Source organism: Athene cunicularia (assembly GCF_003259725.1).
Source record: "Athene cunicularia isolate RWA chromosome 14 unlocalized genomic scaffold, athCun1 chr14_part1, whole genome shotgun sequence".
Lineage (NCBI taxonomy): Eukaryota > Metazoa > Chordata > Aves > Strigiformes > Strigidae > Athene > Athene cunicularia.
In genome coordinates, this window is record NW_020799118.1 from 43,545 (window position 1) to 60,190 (window position 16,646).

The window sequence follows — 16,646 nt, forward strand, 5'->3', positions numbered from 1 at the left end:
CCGCACCGCGCCCGCGTTCGGCCCCATCGGCCCCAGCTCCAGCCGCCACCTCTTTGCCCTCAAGTACCTTTATTAAATTATAAAACTGTAAGCTTTAAAATTTACCATATAAAATAATCACAGGTACGAACAGCAAAGAAAACAAAAAAAAAACCCACCAAAACAACCCACAACCTTTTTTTTTTTTCCCCCCCAGACACAGGAATTCGCTCAGATTTAACCCAAAATAATTAACTAACACCACCACCCCCCTTCCCCCCTCCTAGACACCGACACAACCTCGTGTCAGGGCCAACAGGCGCAGGGGTGGAGGACAAAAGCAGAATTTCGACAATCAAACACAAAACAAACAATCGCGTTCGCGGGATTTCTCGCCCCGAAGCTTCTCCTGCTTGGCAGCGCGGAAGCCCCTTGAAGGGAAAGGAATTATTGCTTTCTCTGGGAACCGGCAGCACCTGGGCTGCAACACCACTGTGCAAACTGAGGCGGGGTCAGGGAAAAAAGTGCCTAAAAGTGATAAAAAGTTTGAGGAAGCCCTGAGGGCCCCGCGTCCCCCCTTCCCGCCATGCTGTCGTGGGACGTGGGGACGACAGCGCTGGGCACGGGCCAGTGCTCTTTGCTTGTCCTGCATCTGTTTAAAAAGTCGGAGTTTGCAGAGGAAGGGGAGGCAGAGGGATAAAGTGCAGAGCTGAGCAGAAGGCTGGGCGCTCCTCAAAGCAAAGAAATAACCTGGAGGCAAATCCTTCATCAATAGCTCATTCCTCCCCAAAGCCACCTGAGGAGGGGCTCCCAGCAGCGCACACCAGACCAACCACAGCTGGAATAAGCCAGCAAGAAACGATGTATTTGAGCCCTTATCTATAGGCTGAGGACGGGCAAAGACAGCTTTCCTGGTTGCCAAGTTTCTGTCCTTGCTTTCTGATGCCTGTGTGCCCTATAGTAAGGCTAAGGTGAGACAGATGCTGCGAGGGAGACTGTAGCCATCTGGGGAGCCTGTGGTGATGCTCCTGGCTGCGGTGGGACATCGCTGGTGGCCTCAGACCGGCCAGGACTCCACAGCACATTCAGCCTTTGAGGCACAGCAGGCTGGAGGAGCAGGGGGTGGGCAGCTGAGTCGCCATCCTGGACCACCTACACTGCCCCAGGCAGATCTGTACACGTGCCAAACCCACAGAAGGGAGGAAGACAGTCAATACCTGAACATCGAGAGAGGAAGAGGACAGCACAGCAGCTTGGATCCTGCCAGATGAGCTAAGAGGGCTAAAGTTAAACTTAAACTAAACCCTGCACTGCTGGGGGCTTCACAGCTCTGGGCAAGATGCTACTGATGCCTCTTGCATGTCCCCACACGGGGCTTTTTCACATTCCTGCCAAGACTGATCCTGAACACAGGGCCCAAGTCCAAGTCTCATTTTCCTCCCCGGCTCCCACCCACCACCCTGAATCAGGAACAGGTAAGAACAGCACCACCTGTTTCACAGGGAGAGGCTCCAGCCCCCCATGGAGACAGTGGCCAAGGGCCCAGCACACGCCAAGATCAGCTCCTTCCCTCCCCACCAGCGCCAAGGGCATGCAGCATCACTTGCCCCCTCAGATCAGAAGAAACCCGTTCTCTTCGGCTCGAATGCTGATTGCAGGATGGCAGGGGAAATCCCCATCCCAGAGCCCTCTGCCAGGACAGGGCGTGCAGGGAAGAGCCCAGCAGCCAAAGTCCTGGATCCAGCTCAGCATGGGCTATGCCCAAGCCTCACGGACGCAGCAGGAGGGGAAGAAGGGTTGGCGATTTCCCCCAGGGCCATGTGGAGCTGGGGGACAGGCTATTCCTTGATCTAGAACCATGAAGAGCCTGACCCCATCCCAGCAGAAAAGCAGAGGTGGCCTCAAACTTGCCTTCACAAGATAAGGGCACCACCTTCATCTTTAAACCCGGTCGATACCGCGCTCTCCCAGTCAGCGAATGAGCACGGAAGAGGATTGCCAACGTGCGAGAGCGGGGCAGCCCAGGCAAAGAGCAACCCCAGCAGCCCCCCACTTCTGCGGCCAGGAGCCACGCAGTTCAGGTCACAGCATAGAGCTCCTCACGGTCGTTCTGGCAGATCTGATAGCGACAAGTGAGCTTCTGTGACCAGGCCCAGGGCTTCTTATGCTTGTCCCGGGGAGGAAGCAGGAAAGCAACGCTGCAAGCCACCAGCACGTGCCAGATGCTGTGGGTGTAGTAGTAGTTCTCATTGGTTTCCATGAATGCATATACTGAGATGGCAATGAAAGCCAAGGTGATCCCTGGGAGGAGGTAGAAAACCCAGCGCTTCCACGAGGAGGGGTAGCAGTGTCTGCGCTTCACTCCGTGGTAAACCTGGAGGTATGAAAGCACAGAAGGGTTAAGGGGCCAACCAGAAGCTCAGGCAGGAGGAAAGAGGCAGCACTGCCTGACCCAGGAGCACCTGCCAACCTCAGAGCAAGAGGCTGTGCCTGCTGCCCCTGAGAAATTGAGCCTCCCCCCTTCTTGGGCCCATCTCTGCTATGCAAGAGCCCCTGCCCAGCTGGGGCACCAAAGCCCAGCACGCAGAGGGCTGTGGTGATGCCACGGCTCCTGCCCAGGGCACAGGCAACAGCCATCCATTCTGGGACAACACTCCAGCCACAGGCCAGCCCTCGACTGCAGCTGCAGCAGACAGACTCTGCCGAGACCATTAACTGAGGGATTTCTCAGCTACTGGAGGGATGGAAGGTGAATCCCTCGCCCTGCCCTCCCTCTACCTTGGTGTTTGAAGGAGATCTAGCCCTGCCTGTGGATCAGCTGGAGTCTGGGGTCTGCTCTGCTAGCATCATTCCCTGGAGGGGAGCTAAGGGCAGCAGGTCCTGTCTGGCTGCCCTCACTTACCCACGCAGCAATCATGATGACGAGGGCAAAGAGGCAGGGCCCCATCATGTTCCACACCCCTCTGCGGTCCAGCTGCAGGGACATGGCAATTAACAGGGTCCCCAAGACGAAAAGGACCTGGGAATGAGACACCACCGGTACTATCAGCACCTCATCTGCTGCCAGAGCACGGCCAACCATGCCAGAGGCAGCGAGGGCCTCGCCTCCTGGCCACCCAGCCCCACGTGCATGCAGGACTCAGGAGCAGCACCTTCAGAAGGAGAAACCAGAGGACCCACAAACCTTTCCCACAAATCCCAGTCCCTTCAGGCCCAGTCCCTACAAGCGCCCAGGTTCATGATCCTGGGACAAAACAACCCACTGGTTTAAAACTCAGGGTGGCATTAAGTGACAAACAGGCGTTGTCACCAGGCTGGGCTGTGTCCTTAAACTACAGCTGTGAGAGGGCTCATCACAGCCACCCGTGGCTTGGCTGGCTCAGGTCTGGCCCTGCTGCACAGGGTTACCCAACACTCACGTATTTCAGGATCTTCTTCACTCGGGACATGCACAGGATCGTCACCCAGATGGACACCACAGAGCCCAAAAAGTCACAGTACTGTAGTGTGTCGTAGTCCATGATGCACATCACTGCAACACCTGGCTGGTCACACGCGTGGTAGAACTAGAGGTGGGGACAAAAGCAAAGGCTAGCATGAATCCAGCAGCACCACACGGCTTTCTGGGAAGGAGAGGCAGGAAAAGGCTCAGCCTGTGCCACCAGGAAGCTCCACCGTGCCATTATAGAAAGCAGAGAGCAGCCATCAACCTGCACCCTTCTGTCAGCAGCTGAGAGGTCCCAGGACGGCACCCATGAGGTGCTCAGTGCTCCAACACCATCTCCCCTCCCTGGGGTCCCACCCCCAAATATGAGCACTCGCAGCGTGGGTGAAAGAGCCCAGTGACAATAATATTTTTGCCAAGCTCCGAAAGGGGAGAACGTAGAGGTGTTTGTCCCATGGTCCTAGAAGCATCTTGTGGAGCTTCAGGATGGACTGCTCCACTAAAGACTTCATTCTGACGGAGCATTGGTGACGCGCAGGGGAGGCTTGCAGGGGACCCAACGAAAGGCAATCCCTACCGTGGAGAAGAACATGGTGTAGGTGTAGACGGAGGCCTCCACCAGGTAGTAGCGATAAATAGCAACTGCTATTGCTGGCAGGAACATGAGGTTGCTCAGGGTTAGCAGGAGGGTGGCCAGGTTCTGTGCACCAACAGACTGGGCCTTGGTATCGTCCGTGCAGCTCCACCCGCCCCAACCTGTGGAGCGGAGAGGATCGTGTGGATCTCCACGCCCTGCGTCGTCCTCCTGCAGCACCCGGCAGGAGCCTGGGATGCCTCAGAAACAGCAATCACAACCCAGGACTACCCCTGAGCCTCCTCTCCCTTGCTCCATCAGCCACTCACACTCCTGTTCTCAGGATGGTCTCATTACTCATTGCGTGCTCTGCTGTGGAGACTCCTGGGGAACCCCAGCAGAGCCCCATGTCTGCTCTGAGGACATCCCCCAGGTTGTTGCCACATAGCAGGGGCCATCCTATGTACCGTACGGGTCTGTCCAGCCTGGTACTTCTCATCCCTACAGTAACTCAACACACACGCTGCTTGAGGGTGATACATCAAGTGTTTGAGGCTCAGGTGCTGCGGATTGATGCTGTAAGCTGGGTGCAAGATCCCTAGAGATCCCAGGAACCAGGGCGGAGCATGGTCCACAGCACTGAGGAAGCCACTGGGCAAACTGCAGAGCCAGGGCAGGTAGCTCTGGGCCTTGTCCAACTGAGTTGTGAAGATCTCCAAGGATGGAGACCTGGATACTGTGCAAAGCTGAACAATTCTGCTGGAGGAAAATTTGTCCTCTTCGATTTAGCTGGAAGTTTCCTTTCTGCAACCTGTGTCTGGCCTCTTGACCTTTCCCTGTGCTCCCACAGAAGAGCCCAGCTCCAGGGTCCCTGTAACCCCTGGGGGCAGTGAGAGGTGTGATTCGATCCCCCTCCAACTCTTCTCCTCCTCCTCATGGTGACATCCACATCTGCACAGGACAGTGGGAGTGAAAATTTCCTAGAGGACAGTGCATGACACAGGACACAATGCTCAGTCTGCTGACTGGACACTAAGAACTGAGGCAGTCTCCTATGAACATAAACCTGCCTTTTTAAAAAAAAAATTAAATTATTTTAATTCAACATTAGGATGCCCATGCCCTCCTTTTGGGGAAAGGAGGTCAGTCGCAGGCAGACGGGGTATGTGCAGGCACTCCACGGTCAACAAGCAGAGTTCAAAGTAGCATCCATCCTACTACAGTGCCACCAGACACCAAGGCAGCATCTTGGCCCCTTCTGCCAGCTCCTGCCAGGCAGGGCCCAGGGAAGCTGCTCTCTTCAGTTTATTTCTGGGTCACAAATATGCAGATGGGGCATTTTGCTCCAAGCAATTCAGCAGAAAGCTGTCCTCAGCCTGATTCCCCAGTTCCCTTGGGGTGCTCTGTGCTTCCCAGAACCTGGCACCCCTCGGGGAAATTAGGATGCTGTTCTCCATCTCGCTCCTCGCCCAGCATCAGCCCTGCGGCCGACAGCAGGGATGTCCTGGCTCAGGCCCAAAGCAGCAATGAGCCACATTTCGCCTTGTCCTTCTGCTGAGAACGGGTACATGGACCCACCCAAGCACAGCAGAGCCATCATCTTCCCTGTGCCACTGACTCTCACCCAGTCCTCTCATCCCATTAAAGTAATTAGCAGCTGACTAGATGTTCCTCCTCCAGGGGCATCTCTGAGTCTAAGGGCTGGCCTGCACGCTGGCTCTTGGCAGGAGATAGAGCACCATGGCAAAGCACGGACAGGGACCCTGTGTCAGGACCCTGCGCAACAAACTGCCCCGACAGGCAGAGGCTCTGACACGGGCATCTTCAGGCAGCCCTGCCAACACCCTGATCTCTCTAGGGATGCTCAGATGCACCTCTCCAAGCCCTGGGGGACTCCAAGCTGGAAGGAAAACAGCCATCTGAGCAGAAAGTTGTCCTCAGCCTGATTCCCCATTTCCCCTGGGGCACTCTGTGCTCCCCAGAACCCAGCCCCCCCTGGGAGTCAGGGTGCTCTCAGAGAGGCCACCACAGGTGCCGAGGGCTCTCTGGGTAGGCGCTGCGACCCCCGGCTGCTCCTGGCAGCTGCACCAGGCCCAGGCTCCTTCTATACCCAAACACCACTGAAAAATGTGGCACCCCCCTTGGGGACGACAGAAAAGCTTCCTAGGAAAAGGCACTCACCAGCCTTGCAGCTGCAGCCAGCATAGAGGTAGCCGTGTCTTCTCAGGAGGCTGCACTGCCCGTACGGCCCACAGTCGTTGAAGCAGGGGGTGAGGTATGCGAAGACGGTCACTTTGGCTTCTGCGGCGTTACATTCACTGCAAGGAGAGCAGGTTGTGTCGGCAGCCCGGCCCCTCGGGGAGCCCCGCGCCCAGGGAACACTCTGCTCCAGCGGGTCAGGCTGCGCTCGTGCACGCAAGCTCCCTGCTATTTTGGGATCTGCTCCATCCCTCCCGAGAGCTGGGAGCAGTCGTCTCCCTCTCCGCTCGGACTGCCAAACCCATGTGCAGGTGGGTGTCAGCTCTCCCCAGATCCCCAGAGCAGACCCCTGTACCCAGGACCAGCATCACCAGCGCTGGTTTACAGCGTGCTTGGCCCCTTATGCAAGGAACCCTCAGGAAGACACAGCACAGGAGTACGGGCAGGGCTGCCTGCATCTCAGAGACCCCTCAAAGGAGTAACAGCAGCGTTTTCATTTACCCATTTATCACCTCAAAAATCCACCTGGGGAAGGAGAAGCCCACCCAGGCAGGCTCTGCCATCTGCAGTCTGCACGAGACGTGCCAGCTCGGCAGCAGACACGCTGCCTGGGTGCTTGTGAGAGAGAAGTCAGCACTGCCACCCCCCCTCTGCAGCCACAGTTCCACTGTTGTCAGGTGAGACAAGCCCACGGCACGGCAGTGAGGACGGGGGTTCAGTTTTGCTCATGCTAACCAAGGGCAGAGGGATGCTCTGAACCGGCCCCAGGGCAGGACGACACACCAGACTCACCCCTGGCCCTTGGGGCAGATGAGCTGCAGGGAGAGGAACCAGTCATCCGTCTGCGGGTACAGGACAATCAGCATCGCTTCTGCTGAGGACGTGCTCACGCTCAGAGGGTAGCCCTGGAAGAAAGCTTAAAGAAAAGAGGGTGCTGTGCTGTGCCAAGACTAGGGATGGAGGGCCCACAGCAAGCCCAGGCTGAGACCAATTGCACAGGAATCAGATGCTCCTGTGGCTCCTTGCTTCCATCCTCAGGAGGCACCAGGGGGACAGAGAGGACCCTTGCTCCTGAGACCCTTGGGTTTTCTTTCATCTCAGCTCTCAGTACCTGCCTCGACAGTACAGGGCAGCTGGAACAGCCTGTTTGCTTGGCTATTTCTCCAGTCCAGAGCTTAGCTTCTCTGCAATACACTGACCAATCCCCAACCTCCTGCCAACGGGGCTGGAAGAGCCCCAGCCGGTAACCAGACCTTCCTTTGGTGGAGGCTGACTCCTGGTGCCAGACTAGCACCTGCACTTCAGCCCCTCTGGGCACGTGCCAGCACGAGGACTTCAGGAGGGTTCGTGCCAAAATCGGTTTCCCTGGGACATCCCCCAAAGCCCCGAGTCAGTTAACAGCTGACAAGGTCTAAAAGCAAAGCCCCAAGCTGGTGTCGCTGAGCTGGCAGCGGGTGCCAGCGTCTCTCATACCTGTGCTGCAGTTCTGTGTGGCAGCGAGGGACAGCACCGGCGAAGCAGCACTCACACACGCTACCACGGTGGCGTTGCCCAGGCTCACGGACGTCTGTGCAAACAGAGCAGTGACCCACGTCAGAGCGCCCTGATGCCACCCCCCCTGCACAATTCATCTCCTGCCCACAGTATACAGGAGCAGCAGGTGAGAATAAACCCTGCAGATCAAGATCACCCATCGATTCCCCAGCTCTTCCTGGGCAAACCCACCTTCACCTCACCCTACCCCGTCGCTGCAGCGTGAGCACAGGGCGGCAGAAGTCAGAGGCAACAGGACATCAGGGCTGAGCCCTGCTCCAGCCCTCGGGAAGGCAATAACCAGCCCTGGCAACAAGCTGCACTGTCAGAATTTCAGGAGGCTGATTTCTGGGTGTCACTGAAGGAGTCTGGGAATCAGCAACTCGGGCAGGAACATCCCTGGGTTTCCCTGCTCAGCCTCCTCTCCTGCTGGCAAGACACCAGGCTCCCATGGAGGAGATGGCATTGCAACTGCTTCCCACGTCACCTCCTCCGTGTCACTGCCACCACATGCCAACAAGCTGTGGCATTCGGGTTGGAGTTAGCAGGTGGGACACACTGGAATTGGCTAGAACAGGCTCAGAGTGTTTTGTAACAACGAAAAAGAAAAGGAAATAGTCCCACTGGTATCTACAACCCCTGGAGTTTGCTGCCAAGCGAGCCCAGTAGCAGGGACAAAGCCCTGCAAAGGGAAGACAATCCCATCCATCAGCCTCCGCACCTTGTTAAGCAGGAGACTGACCACGAGGGAACCCCCGCTGTCCATGCCAGTGTTCAGGTTGAGGAGGAGGAGGGTGGGGGAGATGGAGTGCACGGGCACGCTGGGACCGTTCAAGAGCCTGTAGCGCACAGACACGACGTCCAGGTCCTCACGAACAACAGGCTGGTTCTGCAGACAGAAGCTCCTCTTGTTGGACACATTGCGTGAGGCTCCTGTAGGCAGAGTGGAGCTCCCTGCTGCTCCTGCACTACCTGGTCGGGGACCAGCTTGGCTCTGGTTTAGACTGCTGAAGTTAAGGAATGAACTTGTACTACCTGGTCTGCAAGCTGTAAAGGGAGAAAGGAGAGGAGTCAGCACAGCCAGGACTAGCACCTCATCCAGGCAGGGCCCCAGCAGCTCCAGACCTTCAAGTGATAGCACAAACTGGGGGTATTTCAGCTGGGTCAGGCCACAGTGTTGGCCACGGCCCCTGAAAGGCCCCAGGAACTCTAGCATCAGCATCTGCAGGTTGGGACACCAAGGAAAGCCAGTGGGTGGAAGCAACCAGGAGCTGTGGGGAAGTGGAACCGAGGAAGGGACAACACACAGCGACCTAACACATCAGTGTACCCAGGGAGTATTCACTGGCCAGTGGCAGAGCACAGCACGTAGCTGTCCCACAACCACAGAGTGCATAAAAGTCTCTACCAGCTCCCCATATATAAGCAGACAAGGCTGAGCAGAAAAGAGAAGCTGATCCAATACAGCTACAGGCACAAGCCATCATGTCATGGCAGCTGGAGTCAAATGTGACACTTGGGAGTCCCACAGCTGGAGCCTCCCAGAGACTCTAGTGCTCCCCTCGAACACCTGAGCTACCAGTGCCAGGCCCTCAAGCACGTGGAAAGGAGGCTCTCCTTTGAAGAAGAGATGGCAGAAACCCCAGTAGAATAAAATTTTTTTAAATGTACCTAGTTGGTGAGTTTCCAAGGCTCCAAGAGCCAAACAGGAATCATGGTTATGTAATAAGAGGATGCAAAGGTGCCTATCACAGCCACGAGGACCTTGTGACCTCCTGAGTCACCAAGGTGCCACCTGAAATGGTGACATCCCCTCGCTACAACCCAAGACATTACCCCAAGTTAACCTCTGTGAGACGGTTTCTTGTCTGCAGCCTGCTTATGGCCAACCAACAGTCAACATATCATTAGTTTGGCGCATCTACACTAAACTATCGTCCCCGTAAGATTTCAGGCCAGCCACTGCTTCCCAAACAGCTTTCAGAAAACACTATTGGTTCAGAGATCCTGAAATTTTCAGGCATTTCCCTTGGGTGGACACTGGAGCCTTCACTTCTGATCCCAAAGCAACAACTAGGTCTCAGCCCCCAAGGTTGTGCCCAGGCAACCAGCGCTCTCAGGAACGCAGGCCACTACAGCTGGCCACCCAAAGGCCCGAGAGAGACAGCAGACACAACGTTCTCTCTGCTCCGCCCCACAGGGCTGGACAAAGTGGGAGCCCACCTGTGAAGGAAGCCACCATCTCCACCGACACATTCGCGCTGGCCGCGCCAAGACTCTCCAGCATGATCTGCAGCCACTTCTCCCAGGGAGGCGAATCCAGGGCCAGGCTGCAGTTTACGTTCCCCGTGCAGGTGATGATCCTCTGGAAGGATTGAGGCAGCATGATGGAGCCCAGCACCACCCGCACAGCGCATGATTTTTGCTCGCTTGTCACGCAGCTTCGCAGCTCAAACCGCATCCCTGCGGCGTGCTTGGGAACAAAGACCCTGCAGGAGGAGGGACCAGCACTTTGTAGAGCTTGTGCTCTCAACACAAGCCAGCCATGACCCATCACAGTCCCCAGGGCCTTCTGGCAAGAACTAGTGTCATGGTTTAACCCCAGAATATCAGTTGGGATCCGCTGCCCCGGCTGTGTCCCCTCCCAGCCCCTGGTGCACCCCCAGCCCACTCACTGCCGGGGTGAGAAGCAGATCACTCTGCATAAGCACTGCTGAGCAATAACAAAAACACCCTGGTGTTATCAACACTGTTTTCAGCACAGATCCAAAACATGGCCCCATACTGGCTACTGTGAAGAAAAATTAACTCTATCCCAACCCAAACCAGCACAACTAGATTGCCCCAGCTGGTGGTGTGAAAATCCTTCCCACGGGAAACATCTCACAGAACTAAAATTCCTGCAGCTGAACCTCTAAGAGGGAAGAGTCGAAGAAGGGTGCTCACGTGCTCCCCCTGCACACCCCACCACCGCAGGGAGCTCAGCAAACAGGCTTGGAGACCCCCCAGCTCCAGCCCCACACGGGAACAGCAGCGGCTTCCCCCAGGCAGCACCCATGGAAGATCCCACCCCAGCGTGGCCCCAAGCCTTCCCATCCGCTGCTCTCACTTACTTGACATGCAGTGGCTTAGCAGGTGAGACGATGGTTTGTGGCATGGGAACACCAGGCTCCAGAACAGGCATATCAGTGAGTCTGAGCACAAACATATCTGCCTGAAACATATAGGGGCACGGAGTGGAGAAACCCTGCAGGAGGGGAGAGCGGACGGGTCAGCTGTGGCGAGACACCCTGGGCAGAGTATGATGGCTGAGACCCTCACCAGGAGCCTGACCTTCACTTCAATCCTGCCAGCAGCCTCAGGGAGATGGGCAGCGATGAACCAGTCTCCGGCAGCAGGGGTGGTGACGTTCACAAAGGTGGTGTTCTGCACAGCGCTGCTCAGAGTGATGCTTATGTTATAGGAAGGACGGACGGTCGCGTTTGCAGGAAAACGAGTGCCCAGTGGATTGATCACAGGAGGGGCTCCGTAGCGAAAGTGCCTGTGACACAGAATGCCAATCAATTGAGGGATGTAAAGACGCTGGCAAGATAAACTGGGATACAAACTCATCGGTGGGCACCCAGGCTGGCCTAGGATCGGAGAGGAAGCAGGCTGGAAAACCCCCACATTTCCAAGTGAACCACAAGAGCCATCATCTTCATCTGGTGATGACTGGCTTCTATTAGCTTATCCGGGATTTGCTTAGCGATTGGTTTAACCTGACTGCTTATTAAGATAAGGATTTACATGGTTCCATCAGCCCTGAAAGCAAATTTCCACACTTAGTGAGGTTAAGCCCCAGCTGCAAGACCACTCCTTTTTCATTACCATCAGCAAATCCCCCATATAGACTAAATCATCAGCGAGGAGCTTTCATTTTCTAGCTAAGATCTGCGTCTTCCCTATTTCCTCTTGCAAGGAGGGTGGGCAGGCAGACTAGAAAGATACTTACCATGTGACTGACTTCAGTACACCAGCACTTCTGCTTTCCAGATAAGCAGCCCGATGTTTGAAGTAGCAGAAAAGCAGGCAGCTAAGTAACAGGCGAGATATTTATTTGGGCAGCCAATTTGGCGTTTAATTTGCTCGCTTTTGGACTACACTGCAACAGAACATAGCAGGCCCAGCAAGCAAATGTGACAGGTGATCTGTCATTAACCCGTTTGAGCTTAGCCTAAGAAATGAAGACTATCGTTTAGCTCTTGGCTTGTCCCTCACATCCTCAAACTATTGGAAACCTTTCTGGGAAGCAGAAAGTGGAAGATCTTCTGTGCCAGGCTGCTCTGGAACAACTAAGAGCACCAGTCTGTGTCCAGGACACACCAGGGAAGCGCAAGCCAAGCAGCTTCAGTCACTTCTGAGACCTCTGTGGGGTGGGTGCCAGAGAGCCACGTGTCTCTACGGGCACAACTTGCCCAGGAAACTTGGTACCCTCCCAAGAGACAGCTCAAAGTCTTGCAAGTTTTTGACTTCAAATCCTCCAGCAACTCAAGTACTGCTTTAGGCAGCATTTCTTTCACTGGCATTGAGTTTGCAATCTTCTCACGCTCTTGTGTCTGCAGGACTCGGCATTCCTCTCCTATCTCTGCTCCACACAGAGCCGCGTCCCTCACAAAGTGTCCCCAGTCTCTTCAGTTCCTCTGTACTGGGGAATTTGTCCGTCTCCAATCGGTTTGGGTCAAGTCCCTTGCAGTCCTGAAACATCCTTTGGTACCACGCGCAGGATCCTGCCCGGCACAGGAAGGTCTGGGAACACCTTTGCTCGTGAGCACCAACACCAGCCTTGCTGTGCAACTCTCTCCAGTGTTTCTAAGGTGTCTCTTTGACACCACATCTGATAGACAACCCCACAGCCACTGGTGAACACAAAGTACTCCTACAGGTTTAAACGCGGATTTAGTGCTAGTACATTCAGAAACTGCCTGCTGCAACTGGGGAACAGATGCCCTGCCTCCTACACCCAACCAACCACAGGCAGGAGCAACAAGGACAAGAGAAGGACAGGAAGCCCCCCTGGGCAAGCACCGGCACAGGGACATACGCACACTGTGATCTCCATGCTGGTGCACTCAGGTCCTTTCCCCCGGGACGCTTGCAGGAGCCAGCGAAGCAGCACAGTGTCTTCTGGGACGTGGAAGTGGAAGAGCTTGGCGTTCCCATACCAGCTGTAGAAGGACAGCTTCTGTGCGCTCTGAGAGAAGTACTCGGAGACATACAGGGAGTCTGAAAGGGAGAGAGCACAGGAGTTGCTGGGGTGGCTGCTGGGGGCAGGTTACATCCACCCACAGAAGCACAGAGGAGTTCTAAGGCTGCTGGAGAGGAGCCCTGTGTGTCCCTGATTTCTCATCCCAGCCTCACTAGATAGGTGGTGATCCACACTGTTCCTCCAGCCAGAACCATCCACAACTCCACTACAAAAGCATCACCTGGAGCCAGCAAACACTAAAAGATGCCTTAACTACGCTCTGGGATGTGCTCTGAAGATCACAGATCACTGGAGGCACAGAGGAGGAGGAAAAGGTCAGGAGGAAAAGTTGATGGCGCAGGAAAAAGCAGCAGAGTAGACAGCAGCAAACACTGGGGCAAATGGTGCAGAGCAGATGGGTGCTGGTAGCGCAGGGGTGCTCTGGGCTCCAGCAGCAGTTTAGGGTGTCAAAAGGCAAGAGCTGTGCCCTTGTCTGTCTCTGCTGAACGCACGGGCTGATGTTACCCGTCTTACCCAGCTCGGGATACACGTACCACACAGCGTGCCGCCTCCCTGTGACACGCAACGTGATGAAAACCCATGTGCTGCAAACCTAACTGTGCGTTCGGATGTGCCTTCCAAAGGCTACAGATTCTCCTACCTGGAAGAAAGGCTGCTGGGATAGAGAGAACAGCCCTAGGGCAGGCTGAAACCTCACGCAAGAGGACAACAGGTCCTCAGTCAAAGTGCCATCAGGGCTAGCTAGACTCTCCACCCATGCCTCTGCCCAGCTATGCCTACAGATCCCCACCAGCCTGCTGATAATGTCACCTGCAAAATTACACATTGGTGTTATTGTTAGCAAGAAAGGAGCCAGACTGCAACTCAAGGGTGGGAAAGAAACATCACACCAGGGTTGAGAAGGGGGCAAAACTGCACGGAGAGAGCGGAGCCAAGGCCATGCCACCCACCCAAAACCAAGGTTCATAAAGCTCAGCAAGGGGGTAGAAGAATGTCTTCACATCGCTGCCGCGTCCTCCCAATGCTCCTTTCCTACTCTGGAATTCCCTGGAGTGGGGAGAAACCGTGGCAATTTTCAGACACAGATTCCTCATTTCCATCAAGAATAAAGCAGCAAGTGTGGTTTAACTTTCCTTCCTCCAACGCTGCACAGGGTCTTGCTGGAAACGCAGAGGACCCAATCGAGTTTAAGAAAGAGGCCAAAGAAAGAGGAAAGCAGTCTTCAGGCAGGACCAGAGCCTTGGGACGTACTTCATGCCAAGAGGAACCTAATCCTAGCAGGAACTACGATTCATGCCCCAAAGGAGGATGCATGCTGGCCTGCACCCACGGTGCTGCAAAGACACAGGAATGGTAATCATGGCTTTAATTCCCTGGCAAATTACCAAGCCAAAGCCTCCGGGCATCCTGCAAACCCAGCAGAGAAAGGAGGAAACAGGAAAGCAAGAAATACCAGCCATGCAAGCCAACTGGAAGATTCGCTGGTGGAGGAAGAGCGTGGCTGCCTCGCCTCGCCGCAGGGGCTGCCCCGGCCGGGCGCCCACAGGGTCCAGCCAGGGGAGCAGCGCTTGCAGCACCTTCATGCACGGGGCCAGGCGAGGTCACCGGGAAGGCTGAGCCCCAGGCAGGATGGCAGTGAGTCCACAGCCCGTGGGCAGAGCCGTCCCGCTGCAGTCCCCGCGCCGGGGTTACGCTGCTCTCTGGGCCAGCGAGGAGCAGAGACCACAAAAGGGGCTTTTCAAGCAAATGGCTGCAATGCCAGCGCAGCGCACGGGCTACTACAGCGGAGAGCTGGCTGCCATCCCCTGCAAGCCCGGTGACATCTCACGCCCAGGAGGCTCAGAGGGGAGCAGCCTTTGGCCAGCAGTGTCCATACCCCAGCCGCGCTCCGCACGCACACGGCACGTTCGTTTCTGGAAGTCCGTGGAGATGTTTGGGCACAGGATGAGGGTAGACAGGGACACAAAGCATAATTAGAGCCTGGTCCTGCTCGGCGCAACAGATCCCATCAGACAACCTGCACGGGGATGAGCCCTCCTGCCTTGATACAAGCTGCTCCAACCCCATGGACTGTCAGGCTCTGCACGGCCAACAGCCACCGTCACCACCCACCCAGCACGTCCTCATGAAGCTGCAGCACAATTTGTGTGGTTTTTGGGGAGGAGAGGGCAGGCAGGCTGTAAAATTAACTCAAGCAATCAGCAGTGCTATTTAAGGACTGGTCAATTATATGGAGCAAGCTTAAGCGCAGTGACAGGCCGAGGGCACGCCGGCAGACCTGCTCTGCCCACACGCTGCCTGCGACCAGGTTAGCAGCCGCTGTGGCTGTACCAACAAAACACCAGCACGGACAAAGTCCGCTCGCAAACAGCTTCTCGTGACAACAACCGGCCAAACCCCGGCTCGGAGGCTTCGCTGCGCTGGGCACCCCAGAGCAGGACCGGGGGAGTGGGTAAGCTGAGCCCTGGGCACCCTCTGCCCTGGCTGACAAGGAAATACCACAGGCAGATAAAGTGAATATCAGCAGAGAAAAGCCAGAAAGACAGGTCACCGCAGGCGAGGCGTGTGCTCCCGCAGCCCATTTGCATCGGGAGAGCGTACTCTAGTCCTTGCTGTGCTCTGTGTGTCTGTCTCTATTCTGTATGCTCTGCACCAGCGCGGCAACACCTGGAAAGTCCCAATCAGCTGTCCCGTGACGTTAAACAAGCCGTTAAACTGAGAAAGGGAGTTGTCCGCTGGATGTTGTTTCTATCCTCTCCCATACAGATTTCACACAAGCAGATCTCGAACATATTATACTAAAAACCAGAAATGTTTTTTGTGACGAGAAACAAAACACAGTAGAATCACAGATGCAGAGAGGAGACACGTAATTTGAATTTCAGACTAAAGAGCCACCTGCAGTAGCTTGGATGTGTTAGTCCAAAGATGATCTCATGGTAGTTTTAGGAAATGATACCTTGCCTGCTGGTTTCAGGGCTTCCCACCAAAAGGGTGAAGCCCTCATTTCAAAGCAGACGCCGTCTAAAGCTACAGGGAGGGTGATCAGCCTGACTCAGGCAAAGCCACGGCTACGTGGCAGGACGTTTGGCTGTTTATAATGTAACAGAAACCCTTAGCCCAGGTCAAAAATCTATCTGTAGATGTTCCAGGAAGAGGACACCTCGTCCCTCCAGGGCTGATGTTCACCGGGTCCCAGCCCTACCCCTCCGGAGGCATTTTCCCACCGGCGGGACGGCGCCAAGACAAACCGAGCACCACACCTCGGGCGCAGGGCAGCTCCCCGGGGCCGGGAACCCAGCGAGCAGGATGCCAGGGCAGGGTGGGCCCGGGCCAAAGGCCATGTCACCCACCGGCTCCCCGGGGCTGCCTCCGTGCTTCGCTGGCGGTGGAAGTGACAACCAAGAGCCAGCAGCATCGCCAGCACGAGCCAACCTCCGCGACGGGGCCAAGCTGGCGAAGAACTTCACCTTCACCTTCCATCACCCCCCGGCTGCCCCTCAGGAGGGGGGGGCGCGGGCCTCGGGGACCCCAGACCCCCGGCATCACCACGGAGAGCAGCCCAGTGCGCTGCCAAACCCCGGCCCCCGCTGGAAAGAAAGTCACCTGAAAACAAAGCAAACCCAACCAGAACAGCCGCCGCGGCCACAGACCCCGCAGAAACCCCT

General features: G+C 56.0%; 1 protein-coding gene across 1 annotated transcript in view; it reads right to left on the reverse strand.

Annotated features, from left to right (window-relative positions):
- Positions 1–52: 52 nt before the first annotated feature.
- Positions 53–16,646, reverse strand: part of TMEM8A (transmembrane protein 8A) — a 21,499-nt gene continuing 4,905 nt past the window's right edge. Inside the window, exons 2-13 of the mRNA XM_026859130.1 lie at positions 12,818–13,038; positions 11,064–11,271; positions 10,844–10,977; positions 9,954–10,219; positions 8,452–8,777; positions 7,671–7,764; positions 6,990–7,113; positions 6,180–6,316; positions 4,002–4,180; positions 3,399–3,545; positions 2,882–2,998; positions 53–2,353 (exon numbers count right to left, since the gene is read on the reverse strand). Of these exons, the coding sequence (XP_026714931.1) occupies positions 2,057–2,353; positions 2,882–2,998; positions 3,399–3,545; positions 4,002–4,180; positions 6,180–6,316; positions 6,990–7,113; positions 7,671–7,764; positions 8,452–8,777; positions 9,954–10,219; positions 10,844–10,977; positions 11,064–11,271; positions 12,818–13,038 (2,250 nt within the window). The 3' untranslated portion in view covers positions 53–2,056. The remainder of the gene's footprint in view (positions 2,354–2,881; positions 2,999–3,398; positions 3,546–4,001; positions 4,181–6,179; positions 6,317–6,989; positions 7,114–7,670; positions 7,765–8,451; positions 8,778–9,953; positions 10,220–10,843; positions 10,978–11,063; positions 11,272–12,817; positions 13,039–16,646) is intronic.